This window comes from Mesocricetus auratus, unplaced genomic scaffold (assembly GCF_017639785.1).
Source record: "Mesocricetus auratus isolate SY011 unplaced genomic scaffold, BCM_Maur_2.0 Super-Scaffold_100009, whole genome shotgun sequence".
Taxonomy (NCBI): Eukaryota; Metazoa; Chordata; class Mammalia; order Rodentia; family Cricetidae; genus Mesocricetus; species Mesocricetus auratus.
This window is the reverse complement of record NW_024429193.1, coordinates 20452870-20471557: the sequence shown is the minus strand read 5'-3', so window position 1 is coordinate 20471557 and position 18688 is coordinate 20452870. Positions and strand designations below refer to the sequence as shown.

The window sequence follows — 18688 nt, the reverse complement described above, 5'->3', positions numbered from 1 at the left end:
AAACAAGAAAACACGAACAGGCAATTGGCTTTGAGTTCTTATACAACCTCAATTATGTGTTAGTCAACCCAAGCATCCATTATGTACTCAATAATAGCTATGACACGGCTCCGGACAACAGCAACACCATAAGGAGGCAGGCACAGAGAGCTTGCTTGTGCTGCTTTTCCTGGTGATAACATTCGTAAGCAGCCTGGAAACAGCAACGAGATCCTGTCTTCCTCTTTAGAGCCTTTACTCAACACTGTCTAGAGAAACGATAGCCCAGTATCATAGAAGAAAATGCAGCACGCCGGCGTGGGGACACACTTCTCTCTCTCTCTCTTGTTTTTCAATCAAGGTTTCTTTGTAGCTTTGGAGGCTGTGTTGGAACTCGCTCAGGCTGGCCTCGAACTCAGAGATCTGCCTGCCTCTGCCTCCCGAGTGCTGGGATTAAAGGCCTGCGCCACCAACGCCCTGTTCATAACAACTATTAAGAAACAGAAATTTGCCTGGCGTTGGTGGCCTTTAATCCTAGCACTCCGGAGGCAGAGGCAGGTGGATCTCTGTGAGTTCGAGGCCAGCCTGGTCTACAGAGTGCTTTCCAGGACAGGCTCCAAAACAATACAGAGAAACCCTGTCTTGAAAAACCAAAAAAAAAAAAAAAAAAAGTTATGAACATATTTTCCTGAATATAAAGCTTCTGTTGACAGCAGCTACATTCGAAAAGAAGAAAAGTCTTGAAACTTCAAAACTGCGATGATGTACATGGCAATGTAACAAAGAAAACAGAAGACAAACTTAAAACGTTAAGGCTTGGAGCTGTAGCTCAGCTGGTCAAGAGCTCCGGAAGCCCTGGGTTCCATCCCTATCGCTGCTTTACCCCACTCCCAACCCGGCAAGCACCAGCACTCCCGGTACTTTAGGGGAAGGCGGAGGCAGGAAGACCTACAGTTCAAGGCCATCCTCCCCTACACCGCAAGTTCGTGGCTAGCCTGGGCTACAGGAGGCCCTGTATCAGGAAGAAACCTTTCCAGAGCCGCAGCGGAGGCAGAGGCAGCTGGTCCTTAGGAAGGCACGCGCTTGCTCCTAGCATTAGGTGGCCAAGCGTTTTCAAAGCTGGTTCCCGTCGGTCCCACAGCACACCCTTGTGAGGTAAGTGTATTATCATCCTTGGTTCATAAATGAAAAAGCTGAGGCACCGGGCGATTAAGTCACTCGCCTAAGGAGCATGAGTCAACGTCAAGAGTCATAGTTGACCCGGCTTAACGACTCCTGACCTTCAGTCCAGGGCTGAGTCAGCGGAGCCCCGAGTGGCTTCCCTGGCTGGCACCTGGACGTAGGCTATTTCCGTTCACGTCCAAGCAGAATACTGGAACCGATTGGACAGAACTTCCAAACTTTTTACGTCCAGCAAGATTCAACCCTGACGCCTTCATCTCAGGACTGGGAACGGGAAAAGCCGACGCGTGCACCGCCCCCTCCCCCAAGCGTGCGAGTGGGTACCGTGGGCTAGCCCGCCCACCCGCTGGGGCAGCGATGGAAACAAGTGACCACCCGCGCTAGTGGATCTCGGGGACGGGGAGAACGCAGACCGCATCAACGACTCTCCATCGCCGCCTCTTTCTGAGACCAAGAGACAATGGTGGGAGGCGAAAAGAAAACCACATAAAAACACACAAGCAACTTGTCCTAGAACCTCAGCTAAGCCAATGAAGCCTTCTTGCGTGTGCTGAGCCTGCAGTTCCCACTCTTCTAGGAAAGATGGGAGGACCGGGCGACAAAGGGCACAGCAGGAATGCCCCGCAGTGACTGCGACCGGAGCTCTGCTCGCTGCACCGCAGAGGCCTAAAACCTACTCTGCCGCAAGCACCCGCGGCGCCGGGAGCCGCGCACCCTCGCCAGCGACCACGTGATCAGTTTTTTTTTTTAAAAAAGAGAAAAAAAAACTTCGCCTTAAGGAAAGAGAGAGAGAGAAAGAGAGAAGAGAGCGCGAGAGCGAGCGAGCGAGAGAGACTCCACTTCCCAGAAGCCTCTCGGTCCCCACGCAGCTGCAGCCTTGCGCAGGCGCCGCCAGGGCCAAACGGACACGTCCGTCACGTGGGCAGGAGCCGGCCAATCCGGTTTGAATCTCATTTTTTTCCTCTCGCCCCCCCTTCAGGAGCGGTTGTGCGATCAGATCGATCTAAGATGGCGACTGTGGAACCGGTGAGTATTGCCTTCGGCCCCCACCCCCGAGGTCCCCGCGCTCCGGCTCCCTCCGCTCAGGGACTCCCCGCGGGACGGCGTTCCCGGCGCGCACGCCGCCCCCGGCCGCGCCCGGCCCCTGTCCCCCGGCCTGACCTTCCGCGGGCAGCCTTGGCGCCGGGAGGCTGGCGGCGGCAGCGTGGAGCGCACACGCCGTGTGGGGGCCCGGGCACCGGGGCGGTGGGGGAGGGGCGCCGCGCGGCCCCGCGGTGCGGCCGGGCGGAGGGCGGCTCGGGCCGGCGGGCGGCGCGGGGATCGGCCCGGGGGCTGGGGGCCGCGGGGCGGGCTCTTAGCGGGCACCGTGCTCGGAGGGCCGGGTGGGCGGTGAACCGGCCTGGGAGAGCCGGAGGGAACCTGGGGCAGCCGCGCCTCGCCTCCGCCCGCGCGCGCCCCTCCGCCGGGGTCCTCGTGCGGGCGGCGCTCGAGCGGCGGCGGCGGAGGAGGGTGGGTTGGCGGAGCCGGTGGGCGCGCGGGGCCGGCCGGTCGGGCGGGGCGCGGCAAGAAGGCGAGCGCGTCCCGCCGAGAGCCGCCGAGCTGCGGGGTAGAGTCGGGAGGACGCCCTGGGGTCGCGCCGCGCACCGCTCGGGGCCCCGGGAGGGGGGCCGCCGAGGCGATCACATTGTCCCGGCCCCTCCACACCGGGACTGGGCTGTCATGGAGGAGTGGAGGGGGAGGAGCGAGGCCTACTGATCGCCGCCGCCGCCGCGGGTCGGCTGGCCGGGGACCTGCATTTCACACGCGCCGGGCTTCCATTCATTCATCTCTCTCGGCGCGGCGCGCACGCCTCCGACGACTCTGTAGATTCTTCTGCTCTTAGGCGACTTGATCGTCTGGAAGATATCCAACGAACGCTGATACTGGAAATGGGAACTTGCAAGATTTTTTCTTTATTAAAATAAATAAGAGGGCAGCAGCGCGTGCCGTGGTCCGGGTGTGGAAGTCAGAGGACACCGTTTGGAGTCCGGCCTCTCAGTGCTGCTTTTCCATTTGATTTTTTTTTCCTCCCACCCTACACTGCTTTCCTCTTAATTAAAGCACTATTCCGAAATTGAAGCAAGATGCTCAACGAGCAGCATGTTGGTAGTTACCCGGAAGGCAGAAAGAGTGGTGTTCTATGGTTTTTTATTTATTTTTTGTCATGCTTTGGGTTTTCCAACTGCTGAGTCGCTGGCCATCCATCCCAGGTTTTTAAAGAAATGTCACACCTGTGTGATTAAAATCTCAGTGATTAAAGGTGTAGACTAGCAACCAGAAACATTTCACATAGGAACGCTTGTAGACTATTGTGACCAGATATTTAAAAAATTTTTAAAAACTCACCTATAGATTGAAGATTTTTGATTAGTTTGCAAAACAGACTTATCTTGGCAGAATTCAAGGCAACTTTTTGGCGGGGCATAATTTACTTATTTTTTATTGGCATCCGTTTTCCTGGCAATTTGGTTGTCTGCAAAACTGCCTTATCGGTTGTTAGTGAAGTTAACTGACTTTAGAATATCAGTGTTATGTAATGACAAGAGGGAAGCATTTAAATTTAACTTGAACTTTTTTTTTGTTTTTTGTTTTGTTTTATTTTTGAGACAGGGTTTCTCTGTGGCTTTGGAGGCTGTCCTGGAACTCGCTCTGTAGACCAGGCTGGCCTCGAACTCACAGAGTTAACTTGAATTCTTGACAGTTCTGATAGTCTACTTAGTGTCTTTAGAGTTTGTCCTGAGTCAGTACTTAGAGCTGCTGATACGTTTAGGGTGGGGTACCAAGTGAGGTTTAGAACACAAAGTTGTACAAAATGTGGTCTGTATTTGTTCATTGTGAGCTCTTATGAGCCTAGTTCAGGTCAGAGCTGAAATACTCCTAGTGATGACCCTGTTGTGAAAGTTGCATTGAAACTAGTTGGAGATAAGTGTGCAAAATGGCATTGAGGTACTTGGGTTTTTTTGTTATTTGTTTAGACTAGTCATATAGTATTCTTTTTTGGAGCCCGGCTGTGGTGGCCCATGCCTTTAATCCCAGCACTTTGGAGGCAGAGGCAGGTGAATTTTGTGAGTTCCAGGACAGCTAGGGCTACACATACAAACCCTGTCTCCAAAAACAAAGCAAATAAACAACAATAACAAAAAGATTTGTTTCTGGAACTTGATTTCAGCTCAGAGCCTGGTGTACAGTAAGTTCATTCTTCTACTAAACTACACCGGTGCTTATTCAGTTTCAGATCTTTTTTTTTTTTAAAGCAGCTGATTTATTTTACTATTGGATTGCAGTTGAGGAACTGTTAAAGCTTGTAAGTCTTATTTGTCATTGTTTTCATTTAGTGTGTGTGAGTTTCCTTAGATTTTTTTTTGTGTGTGTGCTGAATTTTAAGCCCTTGGAGCAGTGGTTCTCAACTTGTAGGTTATGACCCCTTTTGGAGGATAAACAACCCTATCATAGGGGTCAACTCAGACCATCTGAAAACACACATATTTACATTTTGATTCATAAATGCAAAATTACAGCTAGGAAGGAGCAATGAAAACTTTATAGTTGGGGACACCACAGCATAAGGAACTGTGTTAAACGGTTGCAGCATTAAGAAAGTTGAGAACCACTTACTCATGAGCAGGTGATTTTTCTCTTCTTAAATATCCAACTGTTTATAAGTATTTGTCAGATTTTTAGTCTATGGAAAATCCATAAATGATCAGTCATTTTCAATCAGTGTTTTTAAGTGTTTGAACTTAGTTATATAAGTTCAAAAAGGAAATATATTGCTTTATAGAACCCGTGGACAAAGGCTACTTTCTCAGTTTGGAATTGTCGGAAAGTCAGAATTAGACCAGTGAAGATGGTAGACCATGTCCTCAACTATCTTCTAGTGGTTCTTTTTCCTTTTAGATAGCTTGCTTTTCTTCTGCTCTGTTTTCTTGTCATTTAAAGACTACATTAGAGAAACCCTGTCTCGAACCCCCCCCCAAAAAAACACTTCATTAGTTTATTTTACTTATTTTTTTATTTATTTTAGTTTTTTTTTGAGACAGGGTTTCTCTGTGGCTTTGTAGGCCAGGCTGGCCTTGAACTCACAATTTGTTAGTTTTTATAATTTAGTGTGTGTGTGTGTGTGTCTGTCTGTCTGTCTGTCTGTCTGTCTTGGAACTGGATCTACTCTGTAGATCAAGGTGGTTGGCCTAAAACTTGGGGTGGGAGTTGTTCTGCCTTTCTTTCCAGCGTTTCGATATACAGGTGTATAACACCACACCTAGTCCAGATCTTTCCTCTCTTTATACATAGCCCAGCTTTTAAAAATAAGACTGGCAAACATGGAGAAGCCAGCTGTGGTGGTGCCTGCCTGTAACCTGAGCACTCACTAGAACGTGGAGGCAAGAAAACTGAATTGGAGCTCAACCTGACCTGCATGTCAACACCTTGTCTCAAAGCAAAATAAAATCTAAGAGAAAAGGCCCACTGAGATAGATAGCAGGGTGTTTGCTGCCTTTGAGGGTCTGAGTTTGAGCGATAGAACCCTCATGGTGCAAACAGGACTCTTGCAAATTGTCCTCTGACCTCCAGGTCCACACCAAGACAAGTGCACACACAGAGAACTAAGTAAATAAATATATGTCTGAAGAGCTCTAAACAATGAAAAGCACTAAATGTTATGTATCAACGAAAAACTGTTTATTGGTAAGCAGACTGACGATTTTTTAAGTGATTAATTCGGTTTTCATTATTTATATTTTATATGCATTGGTGTTTTGCATGTATGTATGTCTTTGTCAGGATATCAGATCCCCTGGAATAGGAGTTATAGACAGTCATGAGCTGCCATATGAGTGCTGGGAATTAAACTCAGGTCCTCTGAAAGAACAGCCAGTGCTTTTGACCACTAGGCTGTCTCTCTACCCCTAAAAGTAAAATCCATGTTTCATTTCATTTTATTCATTTAATGTGCATTGGTGTTTTGCTTGTGTAAGGGTGTCAGGTCCCCTGGACCTGGAGTTACAGACAGCTGAGAGCTGCCATGTGGGAGATTGACCCCATGTCCTCTGGAATAGCAGCCAGTGGTCTTATCTGCTGAGCCATTTCTCCAGCAGGAACCCATTTCATTAGTAACTTTGTTCACACTTCACTTCACACTTTGTACTCTGAGTCTGTGATTATTTGACTTAGAGAAATGTGGATGTATACTTGATGCATCACAGTTATATAGAATCAATGTAAAATTATTCAGGTGGCTTAATCCAGATTGAACAGAAAGTTCTGAACAAATTAACACTTTCATGACACTTAATTTCTAAGACAGTGACTCTCAACTGGGGCTTGAACAACCCTTTTACAGGAGTTGCCTAAGACCACCAGAAAGTAGATTATTCCTAGAGTAGCAAAATTACAGGTATGAAGTAGAAACAACAATGACCTCATGGCTGGGGATCACCACAACATGAATTGTATAAAGGGTCACAGCATTGAAAGGTTGAGAACTACTGTTCTTGAAGACTAAAACTATAAAGTTCAGTAGAAGTGCCAGCAGCCCGGAACTTACAGGAGACATGCCCCATACCTGTTGTGGCAGTAATCTTTTCTCCTTTTTCTTCTCTGCCACACTGGAGATTATCTTCTGTTACATTTTGAGTTGTGCCATCTTTCTCAGGGAGATGACTGAGAGTGGAAATGAGCATGGCTTCTATAGTCTCATTTAAATTTCCCTGGGAATGGGTTGACATTTCTCAATCTGGGTGAAAGATGGGAACCAAATATCTTAATTTTATCCTGATTTCTGAATGGAGTATTTGGAGATGGTATTTGTCACTTGTGTGGTCTAATGTTTGTACTCAGTCGAGGTTCTGCATATAGGCACCTCTGCATGCACACATCTTCTGCTGGGAAATTCTTGTCAGTCCTTGGCTGTTAGCAAGCAGTAGGGAGCCTATAATTGCAGCCTCAGGTATTGTCCCGCCTTTGCTGTTTTACCAGAGTCTAGTCACATCTGGAAAAGAAAGGATTGATTTTCATCTAAAAAATAATCATTTTTTGCCTTATAGTCAGAAACAAGTAGTTGTCACTGAATGTGTGTATGTGTATTGTATATTGTATTTTTAAAAATACATTATTCCAGCCGGGTGTTGGTGGCGCACGCCTTTAATCCCAGCACTCGGGAGGCAGAGGCAGGCGGATCTCTGTGAGTTCGAGACCAGCCTGGACTACCAAGCGAGTTCCAGGATAGCCTCCAAAGCCACAGAGAAACACTGTCTCGAAAAACCAAAAAAAAAAAAAATACATTATTCCATGGAAATTGATGGGAGGCTTAGTCACACTATGTTGAGTGGATTTATGTTGAATCATGACAAGCCTGACTAGTATTTTCAGGAATGTGGATTTAGTGTTCTAATCAAGTAATTTTTAAAAAATGACCTTTTAATCACCGTCTGTTTGTAACAACTGTTTGCTTTTGTAGTTACTATTTTTAGAGGCAAATCTTTATTAATTGCTAACTTAGTGTGTGTTGGGCCTCAGAGAATGCTTGCAGCAGTTCTGTTAGATGAGTGGAGTTATTCTTCATTCATAGATGAGGAAAGCTTTAAGGCAGTCAGGGACACGCTTATAAGCATCACACTGCCATCTATCTGCTGGGCATGCAGGGTAACTTGAGAAAGGGAGCTTAGTGTTGATAAGCTTATTAGGGGCTTTGTTACAGCTTTGTGCAGACAGACTCTTAAGACAATGCTTATGTACGTGATCGTGTTGAATTAAAGCATAGAATATTAAGAAAACAGCCTAGGGATAGCTTATGCCTCATAGGCAGTAGTGTATTTGTATGTAACTTAATACATCCTGCTATGAACTTGAGCAAGATCTGCCCTGTGTTGTTTAGGGAATGATAAAAATTATGTACATTTTCAGAACAGGAGCTGCCTCTTACCTTGAATATCTTCTATTGAAGTTTGTTGATAACAAAATCCACAAATATGGAAAGCTCATTGTGTAATAGTCATTTGTTTTAGTACTTGGTCTAGAACATCAAGTGACCACTTCCCTTCTCCTGACTTTTTTGCTGCTTAAGATATTTTGTACTATAGTGGGAAGTTTCAGTGAATTTTAAAAAAGAAAATTGCTGGGCAGTGATGGTGTGTGCTTTTTAATCTCAGCACTTGGGAGGCATTGGAAAGAGGCAGGTGGAGCCCTGTGAGTTCAAGGTCAGCCTGGTCTGCAGAGCCAAGTGGACAGCCAGGGCTACACTGAGAGACCCTGTCTCAGTAAACCAAAAAAGAATTTTTTAATGTGAAACATTAGATACATTACTGTAATTGGCTAAGTTCCGTCTTTTATCATTTTGTTTTTTATTTATATTTATTTTGTATGTATCTATGTGAATGTATGTCATATGTATGTGGGTGCCTGTGGAGGTTGGAGGGCATTGGGTTCTGCTATGGGAATTCATTCTGCCTGTAGCTTTGGGGTACCAGTCTTAGGGTATGGCTTCTTATCTTGGGGTGTGAGAGAGGCAGAGGTCCTGTGCTTCTCTTAGGTGGAGAAGACTGGGTCAGGTGACGTGAGAAAGCATGTGGCTGGTTCCAAGCTTCCTTGGGCAGAATGGAGAGATTTGCAACTAGTTACACCTTGTCTAGTATCCATGAGTCTTGTTTTCCCCCATAATAGCCTTTAATATATACATATGCATATACGTCCATCTTTGTGGTTCTTGTAACACGATTCTCTGGAATTGGAGTTACAAATGGTTGTGAACCACCATGTGGGGGCTAGAATTGAAACTGGATCCTCCAAAAGAGCAACAGTACTCTTAACCACTAAGCCCTCTCTCTCTCTCTCTCTCTCTCTCTCTCTCTCTCTCTCTCTCTCTCTCTCTCTCTCTCTCTCTCTCTCTCTCTCTCTCTCTCTCTCTCTCTCACACACACACACACACACACCTTTTTGAGACAAGGATTCACTGTATCTCTGACTGACCCAGAACTCAGACCTACCTGCCTTTGCCTCTTGAGTGCTGAGATTAAGGTGTGTGCCACTGTGCCTGGCCTTTCTTTTATTGTAAAAAAGAACTCTTGCCTAATCCCCAGATGCCCTTTTGAGTATAAATATTATTTTTTTCTTGTTTTCTAGTAATGTTTATTTTATGCATTTACTCACTTAGTGAGGGTAATGTGCTGAAGGGGGTCGTGAGGAGGTCAGAGGACAGGGTGGGAGGTGTCTCTACCGTGTGGGTTATATGGGTTTTGTATTTGATCTAATTCTGAAAGTACAATTGGGGATGTCCAATTTGGCTGGATAAATTATTTAAATTTAGTGTATGAAATTGATATTATTCTCCAAACTAAAAAAATTAATGGAAATTGTATATATAAATACATAATATCCACATATGGCTTAGAGTAATAATACATAGGTGGTTTATAGTAATAAATTTGTAACCAAGTACCCATCACTAAGGAAATCAACTTTCTTTTCTACTCCACTGTCAAATTTTTACTTTAAAAAAGCCTTTTAAATGTATTTTATTTTTATTTATGCATGTAGGAGTGCGGCCAGAGGAGGCCAGAAAAAAGCATTGGATTCCCTGGAGCTGGACTAACAGTGGTTTTAAGCCACCATGTGGATGTTGGGAATTGAACTTGGGTCCTCTGGAAGAGCAGCAAGTGCTCTTAACTGCTGAGCCATGTCTCCAGCCCCATATTCTTATTTCTCGTGTGTCTACCTACTACCTACTATCCTGACGTGTGACAGTTGTTTTCCTTTTCTTCTTACTATGGATTTTATTTTTGAGACAGGGTTCTCTCCGTAACTGTCCTGGCAGTCCTGGAACTCACTTCGTAGACCAGGCTGTCCTCGCACTCATGAGGATCTGCCTCCCGAGTGCATGTGCTACACTGTCCTGTGATTTTTTTTATTGTTATTTTTCATACAATATTTTTGATCATGTTTTTTTCTCCCTTCTTTCTCCTCCCAGATTCTCTCCACCTCCTAACCCTCAAACTTTGTTCTTTAAAACTCCCACCAAAATGAAGTCAAAACAAGTAAAAGACCAATACCCCCCCCCATAAAAAAGCCCAAATAAAGCAGAAGGAAACAAAAATTTCACAAAAAATTTTTGTTTTGTGTTGACCAACTAATCCTGAACATGGATCCTGCCCTGGAGTAATATACCCAGTGACATTCAGTTGGAAAAAAACTGATTTTCCTATTACCAACGGTATCAATTGCAGAGAGCTTCTTGGCTAGTGATAGGAGCAGATGTCTGCTACTCCCTGAAGTTCATGCTTGCCACACTCATGCATGCATGTGTTCATTTGTGCATCGATTCTCTTACATCTTGAAGATACTTTTCTCCTTGAGCCTTGTGGGGAGGGCTTTAATGAGGACATCCCATTCAGGACAGTGCTCCACAAAGTTTCTTGTTTTTTGCAAATTGTCCAGTTATAGGTCTCTGTTAATTTTCACCTACTGTAAGAAGAAGTGCCTTTGTTGTAGGTTGAATAAAACACTGATCTTTTGATACCCGTGCAGAGTACTTCCAGTACCCTGGTGTTAGTCAGTATGGGTGAAACTTTAGTTAGGCACCAGCTGGACTTCTGTGTTCAATGACTTAAGTGTTGTCTTCAGCAATAGGGCCTTACTTACCATCAGGTTGTGGAGAGCCACCAATAGCCTTGGTCATAGCCTGTGATGTTTGGGGTGGAGGTGGGTGTGTGTGGAATTCCTTGGTCCAGTGGCTCAACAGATGTAACCCATTAGTGGGTACTGGAGGCTTTACTTAGTGGAATAAGATATTTAGTTTTGGGGAGTAGGGGGTGTGTTTTGAAACAAGGTTTCTCTGTGAACTGGCTCTGTAGACCAGCCCGGCCTCGAACTCAGAGATCCGCCTCCTTTGCCTCCCGAGTGCTGGGATTAAAGGCGTGTCCCACCTTCCAGCCCCACATTTGTTTATTCTTTCCTTAATTCATCTTTTAATAGCAAGCTCCATTTTACATTAATACTAATAACGTTGGAGATTGAGTCTAAGGTACTTGTTGAGTAGGTCTACCTTAGTTTTTTTTTTTTTTTTTTTTTTGAGACAGGGTTTCTCTATATTGTTTTGGAGCCTGTCCTGGAACACCGCTCTGTAGACCAGGGTGGCTTCGAACTCACTGTTCTGCCTGCCACCAATGCCCAGCATTACGGCATTAGTTTTGTTTTTATTTTGAAACGGGGTCTGAAATGCTTCTGGCTGGCCTTGAACTTGTCATCACCTTTTAGCTTTTGGAATTACAGGCCTGCAACACCAGACCTGACTTGCTGTTTAACTTTGGGGACAAAAATACCCAAACAAAATCCTGAAAACCTACATGGTGTCTAAGAAAAAGATATGGTGCTGTAGAAGTTCTGAAAAAACACAATTCAAGTATAATTTTGGACTTGTAGTCTAGCTTCAGTTGCTAGAGTTTGTAGCATAGGTCTTCCTGGAGAAGCCAGTGAGTAAAATTGTGAGCATGTCCTGAGGAGGTAGGACAAACACTACTGTTTGTCTTATGGGCCAGGCCAAGACTTCAATAATAGAGACTAGTCTGTAGGAGTGGCCATTCTTACCTTAAAAGATTAGATTAGAGCTAGGTTGTTTGGTCTGAATGTATAGGCCAGTGAAACAGAAAGGAAAAACTTCATTAATGTCATCAAAAGGAGTGATTTATAAATTAAGGTCTGGGCCAGACATAGCACAGTTGGTGTGTTTGCAGTTTATAAATTTTGTACTGCTGTTATCTGAACCCAGGGCCCTACAGATGTTAGGTGAGTGCTCTGCCATCAAATCACATGGCTTGTCACTTTTCTCCTAAATCACATGCTGCTTTCCCTTACCTAGTGCACTCTGCTCCTGGCTCCCTTCCCTCTGACTTGTGTGACTCATTGAACTCTTTGCTGCTGTGTCCTGTTGTCTTTTTCCTGTTTGGTTTCGTCTCACTTTGTTAGGTCAGCATTTTTTGTTTTGTTTTGTTTTGTTTTAAGGTAAAGTACATGGGCTGAGGGAAATGAGATTTCCTGTGCTCCAGTATACCAGTATATAATCCTGCCTCCCTTCTCATGTAGACAATTCTGTTGGGTCATAAAACGTTAACAGATCTCCCCCCCCCCCCCAAATAGGAGAGAGACTTGGGAAGAACAGCTTATTCATTTGGGAGTGGGAGGTAAGAGAGGACAATGGGGATGAAAATACCTATATACTTGTATGAAGTTGTCAGAATAAGTTAATAAGTGTGCATGGAAATTGATGGTTTTGAGACCTTGGTAACTAAGCAATATTAGCCTGCATTGGTATCTAGTTGTTTATGTGCATGTAAAATCATAACTTGCCTCTTTGGTTTGGAGAGAGGAGAAAGAGAAAGAGCACTCACTTACACTTTGCCTGTTTCCTCCAAGATTGTTACTTGTTTTTGAACTCAGGGCAGCAATCCCAGTAGCTTGAGGTAGCAGAGGGAGTTGAGGAATCCTTCAACATCCCCGTTTACTGCAGTTCTAAAGGTGCTGCCAGTTTGAGCTGCATTGATCAGTTACCGTTTGTCCATCTGCATTCTCTCCCTCTTTCTGCTCTTGCTGTATACTAGTGTGTTTTGATTGCTTTGTGCTATGGTTTTTAATACACATTGTAAGTTAGCACATAAAAATTAGGTATCAGTATAATACTTTCATATCTGTTCCACTCCCACTGTTGTCTTATACAGTTTTCTGAAAGAATATTGCAGTCATTCATTAAAATACTTGATTGATTACCCATGAGATAGGCACTCTAGTTACCTTTTAAAAAGTGTGTATGTGTGTGTTGCTATGGGTGTGTGAATGTGAGTGTAGGTGACTGTGGAGGCCAGAAGAGGGCGTTGGAGCCCCTGAAGTTGGAATTACAGATGGTTGTGAACCACTTCACATGAGTTCTGGGTGCACTTAATTGCTGAGCCATTTCTTCAGCATTATGATGTTTGAATGTATAGGGATAATGCATACAGAGTCGCTGGTTTTCACCTGTCCTCATGTTAAGTTTGTAACTTGTAGGTGTTCAGCTCCCTTTGCTGTAATAGTGTTTCCTTTTTAATATTAGCCTGTGAAACAGTGAGGAAAGGGATAGCGGAGGGGTACTGAGCTAGTTTACTAGTCGTACTTTGTCTATGGCTTTGTCATTGAATTTGCACAATTACTCAGTTTCTTTGGGAAGAAAAGCATTGACAATAGAGACATTTGAGTGTGATGATCATGCCTCATGCCGTGTGTGTGATTTGGCTGGGATGCTCTGATGGGTGAATTTGAGGGTAGCTAGAACTGTTGAGTCAGGGACTGTGACTTAAAGAGCATGCTCCAGGCAGGTTAGGTCACCTCTCCTAATGATGTTGCAGAGATATGAATGCTGATGATTCAGCTTCTGCAATTTAAATTTATGTTTCCTTATAGTAAAATTGAAAGGACTAGCCAGACCACCCCAGAGTTTGGGAATCCTGTTTGGTATGCTTCATTTACTCATCTGCTGGTTTTTCAAATTAAAAGCACCCAGCAGAACTGATAACTAATTGCAATTGTCAGTTTTTGATCAGTTGCATGACAGACTGTTGGATAACCACTAAAAACCCTCACAACTCTTTGTAAATGAAGAAATTGATGCTTATAGGGAGTCTGTGTCATTTAAATTCCTGTTCTTAAAAAGTTTCAAATAGTGGCTACAACTAGATCCGGGCTATAGCCTCTCCCCTACATGGGCCCTGCTTTGTAATATCTTTCCTAGGCCATCAGAAATTGGTAGGTCTGGGATTGCATTTCATGTTATCAGGGGAAAGATGTAGTAGTGAAGGCAGAGTCTGGGAAATGGAAGCTGTTAGTTGCAGCATTGCTGGCAACCACAGGACGATAGGTGAGCGAATATGCACAATTCATTTCTTTCTCTAGCTCCCTTGATCTTTAATTTGGTGCTTGACTTCAATATCCCTTATTAATAAATAGTTTGGCTACATATTATGTTCTAGCCATTCATTAATACCGAAAATGAGGGCAAAACTATTAAAGCTTTAGAACAGGAAGGGGACTTAGGAATGCCTTCTGTATTCTTGAATATACTGTAGTGACTTCACGGTTGTGTCTATTCTGAGAAGGCTGAAGTGTTTTTTCCTTTTACTGGCTATGCAGAAGCATGGAGTAGACCTGATACAGACAGGAGAGGAGGGCGGAACGTGTATAATATTTCTTTTCTTGTAAGAATCATAGCACACCTAGGAAAACCTCCAGACATACAGTATACCTCAGATATTTGCAGAATGCGAAGCCATGCAGCCATAGTTTGTAGTTTCTCAGTTTCCCTATGCACCTCTGACTGTCCTGGAACTCCCTGTAGACTAGCAGGCCTCTTACTCACAGATCTGCCGCCTCTGTCTCCCAAGTGTGCCACCAATACCTACTATAGTTTCTTGATTTTTAAGAAATGTAAGAGACTGGCCTGAAAAGAGCAAGGGCAGAATGCTCTTCCAAAGTCACCGGGTTTGTTTCCCAGCGTCTGTTGGTACCACTTGTACCATCACCTCCAGGAGAGATCCATTGCCTGTGTCTTCAGTAGACACCTGTGTGTGTGTGTGTGTGTGTGTGTGTGTGTGTTTATAATTCTGAAACCATCCCAGATCAACAAGGAAATGCAAGATCTGTAACAGAAATCCCCTTAGGTTATTCCTTGGTAAAGCGTACATTCATTGTGGACTGAGTTGAAGGAAAATTTTTCATCTATTGATTCATCTAGTCCCAGTGGTGAATCCACTTAGTAATGCTGCAGAGCCCATCTTTTTTGTTTTTCAAGTCATGGTTTTTCTGTGTAACAGCCTGGGCTGTCCTGAACTGGCTATGTAGACCAGGCTGGCCTCAGACGCACAGAGATTTGCTTGCCAGTGCCTCTGCCTCTGGATTGCTAGGATTAAAGGTATGAGCCACTACTGCTTGGCATATGATGCTCATTTTTATGATGAGGAAAGTGAGGCACAGGAAAATTGTCATGCAGAATTACACAGTGAATGGCAAACCTGGGATTCCATTGTGGATAATATGGCTGTAGATGGGAACTGAGCCCATGGTGTCCCACATAGGAGTGAAAAACTTGTGTTCTTTAAATTGTTGAGTGCAGCTAGGCTTAGTCTAGCACATCTGACCCTGGCACTTGGATGGTAGAGGCTGGAGGATCAGGAATTCACTCTCATCTGCCCTTTGCTACCTAATTTTGGACCAGCTTAGGCTACATGAAACCTTGCCTCCAAAAAATGTTGTGCTGCTTTTATAAAATGATAAATACTATGAAAAATGCATGTGATTGATTGAGTGGATATATTATTACTGTCAAATGTAAACATTCCCAAATGTTTGTTTTTAATCTTTCAATATCTTATCTTCCCCATAGACGATCACTAGGAGGTAGACCAGTAGTAGTATGTCGTGTGGGCTGCACTTGGAGTTACTGCTTTGTGCTAAACTGAGGGATTTTTTATACTTCAAATGAAGATGAAGGGTTAAGTGATGTTTCCTAAAGAGGAAGCATCAGTTATTTATGGTGGGAAGGTAGTGGTAGACACACTTGAGTGTCTTGCAGGGCTATTCCTCATTTCCAGAGGAGATGAAAAATGCATCTTTACATTGCAAGTTGGCGACAGATTTGAATATTTAAAACCACAAACAAGCATGCCAGGGTTTTGGGAACTGGTGAAAATCTGATGTGATCAGAGTGAGAATTAAAATTTTATTGTATTTATTATAGAAAATACCATAATATGGAAACACTTAGCCATGTAATATATTAGGACTATGACACTTGGTAATATTAATTTGTTGACATGTTTTAATATTTACAGAATATTGACAAGGCTGAGTTGTTTTTTGCAGATAGTTAGATTTATCCTGCTCTTGTTGGCTTTTTCCTTTTCAACTTTCTGCTGTTGGTACAGTGGCTCACTAAATCTGGAATCTCTAAAGTATAGGACTGAACCCCTTATTTGACATATGTAACTTCAACTGATCGAAAATCAAGTTTACTCTTTTGCACTTGAACTGAAGGTATTTTTCTCTTTCTTTACTTGCCATGGGTATTTAATCTCTCTGACCTGATTGTTAGTGGCTACATAGCCAGTTGGAAGCCAGCCTCAGTCGGGTACATTGATTTCTAACGCAGGGCTTCACAGAGTTGCAAAGACTGACCTCAAAATGGCTAGGCAGCATAGGCTGACTTGGAACATTGAGTCTTGATTTAGCCTCTTTAAGTCCTTCAATTACAGATACAAACCACTATACCCGTTTTAAGAAGTTTCTTTTTAAATATATAGATGTAATGCAGTTCTGCCATCTGTACTCTGAAGGAAGCAACCTTAAAAATCAGTGTGTTTAGCTGTATGTCCTGGCATATGATTTTAATCCTAGCACTCAGGATGCTATGGCTACATAGTGCCAGGGCTACACAGTGAGACCCTGTTTCAAAAAAATAAAATTAGGGCTGTTAGGAGCACTGGCTGCTCTTCCAGATGACCTTGGTTTGGTTCCCAGCACCATCTGTAACTAGTCCTAGGGAGTCTGCTTTCTGTGAACATGGCACAATACATATGCACATGTGTGTGTAGGCTAAACACTTTGTAAAGTGTTCCTAGGATAAGACTTTTCTCTGGTTTCTGAAAGCTGAATCCTCTTCTCCCTCCAGTGGATTCAGTTTCCCTAACATGGAAGGAAGCCTCTGGTGCTTTGACTCCGTGTTCTCTGTTAGAGCGCCCAGAATCACACTATGAGTGTGGCATTCTGAGAGTCACACCAGGACCAATGATCCAAACATAGTTTTTGTGGCTCACTTTTCTGCCACTCATTTTCTCTGGTGCACTGTCACCCAAGGTCCAAAGGCCAATCTTCCTTCCTTCCTTCCTTCCTTCCTTCCTTCCTTCCTTCCTTCCTTCCTTCCTTCCTATTCTAGCTATCTTTATTTTTTAAATAATAACTCACTGAAATCCTTAGTTTCTCTGGACAGCATTGTCTAGTTTTAACCTAGTCAGGGAGTAAATGGCATTCAGTAGTTATGGCCTATTAAGACTTAAATTGGCTAATGAGAAACTAAGAATTTTGTTTTAAGGAGTTGACTACATGTAAATTTTAAGGCCTTGATTATTTTACATAAATGTTTAAATTTATTCAGTTACTAAGTTCATAATTTCTGGTTAAGGACTTTGGCCATTAGTAATCCAGTTGTGAACAAAATCAAGCAAAGTTGATGGTGAGTGACTTCTATGTATTTTCTATATTTACTTATTTGTGCATACATAGGGGGAGCATGGATGTCAGGAGGAGAAATTGCAGGAACCAGTTGTCTCCGAACTCAGGTTGACAAACTTGATAGTAAATACCTTTACCTGTGGAACAGTCTGACCAGCCTCTTATTTTTAAATAGTGTTTGTTTATTTATTCTCGTATTGTGTGTGTGTGTGTGTGTGTGTCTGTCTGTCTGTCTGTCTGTCTGTCTGTCTGTCTGTCTGTCTGTGCTCACACCTGTGTATCTTAAACTCAAAGCTAGCTGGCCCACAACCCCTGGGTGATCCTGTCTCTTGCTTCTCATCTCACTATAACATTGAACTCAGAGATGCTTGCTGATGTGTCTGGACTCAGAATAAAGTTTCTGTACATGCTATAGGCTGATTTAAGAAAAAGCACCCTTTAAATTTAGTATTTATTGCTTCTAGTTGAGGTCTTTTAGAGCATACATCTCTTTTTGTGGGTCAATTGAAACCTGGAAGTTAGAATGGGAGTATAATTCAGTGTTGCTTCATACATACAAGGCCTTAGGTTTGATACCCAATGCTGAAGAATAAAGTAAATAAATATTGAAGCTGAGGGGCCGGAGAGATGGCCTCAGCAGTTAAGAGTACTGGCTCCTAGAGGATCTGGGTTCAATTCCCAGCCCCCACAAGGCAGCTCACAACTGTTTGTAACTCCAGTTCCAGGGGTCCAGTACTGCCACACAGACATACATGCAAGCAAGATACCAGTGCATATAAAACTAAAAATAAATTCTAAAAGAGAATGAAAAGCTAAGAGCTGGCTGCTGTTCTTCCAGAGGATCTGGGTTCTTTTCCACCTCTCATGGCTGCCATTAGTAGCTTGTTGTGGCCTTAAGTCCAGGGTGTATTCTTTTATTTTGGTTTTTTGAGAAAGGGTTCTCTGTATTGTTTTGAAGTTGGTCCTGGAACTTGCTCTGTAGACAAGGCTGGTCTCCAACTCACAGAGATCCGTCTGCCTCTGCCTCCCAAGTGCTGGGATTAAAGGCATGGGCCACCAACGCCCGGCTTCCATTGACCTTTATGTATAATCTTTGATCTAAAAAATGTGCAAATAAGAGGGTATCTATGATTTTATAAAAACACTTACATTTGAGAAGCCTTTCTGTTTTAATGAAGAGCTAGAGTGGTCTGATTGTTCCAGGGGTTGGACTGTAGTCAGTCTTGTGAAATTATAAATTATCTGCTCT

The 18688-nt window shown here is 43.6% G+C and overlaps 1 protein-coding gene across 1 annotated transcript in view; it reads left to right on the top strand.

Annotated features, from left to right (window-relative positions):
• The first annotated feature begins 1250 nt into the window (after positions 1-1250).
• Positions 1251-18688, top strand: part of Eif4e (eukaryotic translation initiation factor 4E) — a 31334-nt gene continuing 13896 nt past the window's right edge. Inside the window, exon 1 of the mRNA XM_040751719.1 lies at positions 1251-2187. Within this exon, the coding sequence (XP_040607653.1) occupies positions 2170-2187 (18 nt within the window). The 5' untranslated portion in view covers positions 1251-2169. The remainder of the gene's footprint in view (positions 2188-18688) is intronic.